Raw genomic sequence first — 3,941 nt, 5'->3', positions numbered from 1 at the left:
ACCCTTTCTTGGATATCTGCCACTGTGATGGTTACTGGACCCTGTTCAGGGAGGTCGCAGTGGTCTGCCCTCAGATTCACTAGCCACTGAGCATTGCTGTTATGGGTTGCGTCCTTCTCCCATATGCTCTTCCAGTATTGCTCCGTCTCTCCGTCTCTCTCTCTCCGTCTCTCTCTCTCTCTCCCTCTCTATCTCTATCTATATATATATATACACACACACACACGTATATAGATATATATATAAATGAGAACCTTCTGGAACCTTCTTTTAAACTTCAGCATTTTGTTGTACTTGGATATACTCACTCTTTAGAAAATAAGTAAACTTAACTCTTTTCCTCTAAAACAGATTAATAAAAATGTATTACTAATTACATGTATGTACTCTGACTCGGACTTCTTGTTGGTTATCTGAATAACCACAGTTTTCTGTACACATTATGTGTTGCTAGCCGAATCAGTGGATGTCATGTGGTAGCCATCTAAAAAAAAAAAAAAAAAAAAGTGAAGTTATTCTGTGTTGTGTATTCAAAAAATAATAATAAAATACAACAGCAGATACAGTACTACACCAGGAATCTGTAGTTTTGTTAGCAGATAAAATAATTGTCTAAATAGAAATGTTTAAAAAAATGACATTTTGTATGTGTTGATGCGCCACCCATCTAATTATTATTTTCCCAGTTGGACTGCCTGATCAAAGTACAAGCACACCTAAAAACACACAGCCTTCACTTCATTTTTATATGGAAATTTAGTTGATTAATTTCCTTGATGGTTCTTTACCCCTTCCACGTCTCCAGTTCCCTAAAACTTGAAGTCCAATTGTTGGTGAGTTTCCAGCACTTGTGCTCTAAAAAAACAAATCATACAATATTAACAACAAGCAAATTAGTTGTGATTAACAAGAAAGGAAAGAAAAAAGGAACATGAAACCCATGACTAGGAAACCTGTTCTTACCGCTGTCCTACTTCTAGAGGGTTGTGACCATGCTGCTATTTCTGACCACACCTGATAAATGAAATGTCAAATGTTAGAACACTGAAATGGAAGTCACAAAAATTTGTTAAATTTGTTCTTATTGCCAAGCCAAACACTATAAGCAAACTATCTTATATTGTTTTTGTGTGGAATATGAGCATATGCACATAACTGTTATTTATTAAAGCATGGTTTGCTGTTGGCTACTTTTATCCTCAAGTCTGAGTAGCCATTTAAATGGGCTTACAGAGAAATCATGACATGGCACTCAAAGGTGGAAGTTTGACTTGACAAAGGATATTTATAAGGATTATTACAATTTATATTCCTTTTCTTAAAATTGGGCTCTACGTACCGTACGGTCCAGCAGTGTTCCAAACACCAAAATGAAGAAGCCCTTTTTTAAAAACAGAGAAACATTAGTTATCAAGGATTCAGTAATTAGAGATGCTACTATCGTGGTATACAGACAGGCAAAAAATGAATTTGTACCTGTAGCGAATTGAAGAATGCAAATGCAATATGGATTCCTTCATTTGTTGGATCAGCCAGAATTCCAGCTCCCAAACCCCAAGTTATGCCAAAAAATGGTGTGAGCACAGCCAAGGTCGTGGCAATAACCACTAAGACATGCCTTTCATCTGCTGTTGTTGTTCCAGCCGTTCTCCTTATAATTTTGTACAAAACCACAACCAGGATAATGAGGTTTATCACCACTATTGAAAGGGCAGGAATCACAAATGCCAGCAGAGCTTTGGACTTATCCCAGTTGAGCCAGCATATGGTATTTTCTTGGATGTAACCGTTGTCAGGTGCAGTTGCAGCTATAGTTACTGTTGCAATGATTAGAGGAGCCCCGTAGCCTAGAAAAAATCCAATGGCCAGCATAGATGCTTTAGACAAACCCCCAGCATCATTAGTTGTACGGTAGAGCAGCAGCATAGCTGAGGCCAGCATCCAGAAGAACAGGGCTAGGTAGAAAAATTGAATAAAAAAGGTAGCTGCAGTGCATGCTGGGGGGTTTTTAACTTCTGCATCTGAAATGGCTGCTCCAATTATAAACCAAATGTTTGCAACCAGGAGGGAAACGGTGATGTTAACAATGGCAACATGACGCAAGTAAGAGGGTTCATTGATTCTTATTTTTCTCCAAATGAGGCCTTCAATGATCAGACATATGACCAAGGATCCCATTGAAATGCCAACTCCAATGTAGGTTATAATGTCCAAATAGAGTTTCTTCGGACTGTTCGGTGACATTTGGATGGAGAATGAGGTCAGGTGGTTGCAGTTGCAGGTGACAGTTTCTGTTTCATTTAGGTTTAACACTAAATCGCAGCCCTTGCCATCCCATCCTCCCAGACCATCAAAGAGGCTAAAGTTCCAAAAGACACATTTAGGGTTTCCAAGTGTATCATTTAAAATATCAAATGTGAAAGAAATATTATTGATTTGGCCACTGGACTGAACAAGTACAACCCTGCCGTTTATGGAGTTGAGCGATGAATTGGCATCATCTCTTGCAGGTAGTACATTATCTAACGAGTTAAATACTATCATAGTGATTGTTTTGTTATTTCCATTAGACTCTGGTATTTTTATTGTCACTGAAGAATTAAATTCAGCATTGAAAGTGTCTGTGAATGTAGTTCTGTTTAACTGAATAAAGTCTGTCGTAATGTCAAAAGTTGTATTGACAAGATGAGATGTTATTGTTTCAAGGGACTTCAATAATGATGAGCTGACACTTTTAACATCAGTGTTGTTTGAGTTGTTTTTGGTGTCAATGTTCAGAAAGTTCCATGTTGTTCCATTGATGGTGAGAACCCCTGCTGTTTTCAGGACATTCTAAAGTAAAAAGAAAAGCATGATATTATATTAAAAACATTTTCCATTTAAAAAATGTAAAACATCTGCAATCTAATCAACATACCTCCATTGAATCTCTGCTAATTGGAATATTGGAGGATGACAATATGTTGGCTACATTGGTGAGTATTTTCACAGTAGCTTTAATGTTGGCAGGAGATTTAATTACTTCATCAGTTAAACTGACAATGACGTTCCAGAGCTGTTTCAAAAATACTGGCAATGCAGTGGCAGTCAAGAACTGTGAGATTTGGACAGAAGAAAGAACAATGTTACATGTGAACTCTGCTTAATAATTTTATGTATCCTAGTTATTTTACTTTCTTCTAGTTTTCCTGCTGGTTTAAGCACAAATGATACATTTGCTTTAAATCTGTATCACATATGTGGCCTCTGATGCGTTTTTCCTCATTCCCTTTTTAAGGAGAACACTGGACAACACACAGGACTACTGTGCATCGGTATGATATTCATTCATAGATTGATAATATTCTGAGGTTTCAGTTGCAGCTGCATTTGATAAAACCTAACACATAAAAACTATCTTATATTTAGATTACGTACAGCCAATATAATGATATATAATTGTTATTACACATAATTATTTACTAGTCTTGATAGCCAGGGATTGGTTTGCCAGGGCCCCCGATCCTGTTTGCCGCCCGACACACATTGCACCGACCACTAAGGTCCCTCCTGCAGACTGTGGGACCAGAGGAGGACGAGCCCATGTCTCTTTTGCTGGCTGTGCCTGGCCAGGCCCTGTGGACTAAGGTTTGGCCACCAGACATTTGCCTTGGTCTTGGCTCCAGGATGGGGCCCCAGTAACCCTGGGGTGAGTTTTGGTAAGGCTGCAATCCGGCCCCATATAAGCTAAGACAAGACTTAGAGTTTGGTGATAGAAATTATATTTACTGTTTGCTTCCATTAAGCTCTCTTTACGCACTGTTCTTTAACTAATCTGGAGGCTACATAAAGTTTGAAGGTCTATAGCGATTTACTCTGCCAAAAATTAGCGATCAATGCGGTGTCTGGTGACTCTGTGATTTTACCATTTTGTGGCTGAGTTTCTACTGTTGCCAGTCTGT

General features: G+C 38.4%; 1 protein-coding gene across 1 annotated transcript; it reads right to left on the bottom strand.

The window, feature by feature from the left end:
• Window positions 1-1,339: 1,339 nt before the first annotated feature.
• adgrf7 (adhesion G protein-coupled receptor F7) lies at window positions 1,340-2,544 on the bottom strand (the record flags this gene model as incomplete). Its single annotated transcript, XM_005754975.1, has 2 exons — window positions 1,477-2,544; window positions 1,340-1,381 (listed from the first exon to the last, which is right to left on the bottom strand). Coding segments are annotated over exons 1-2 (1,110 nt in total), but the record flags the coding sequence as incomplete, so codon positions are not given.
• Between the last annotated feature and the right edge of the window lie 1,397 nt (window positions 2,545-3,941).

The sequence above is a fragment of the Pundamilia nyererei genome, unplaced genomic scaffold, assembly GCF_000239375.1.
Source record: "Pundamilia nyererei isolate P.nyererei 1_Seehausen unplaced genomic scaffold, PunNye1.0 scaffold00794, whole genome shotgun sequence".
Taxonomy (NCBI): Eukaryota; Metazoa; Chordata; class Actinopteri; order Cichliformes; family Cichlidae; genus Pundamilia; species Pundamilia nyererei.
The sequence above is the reverse complement of the archived record's forward strand: the minus strand, read 5'-3'. Positions and strand labels throughout refer to the sequence as shown.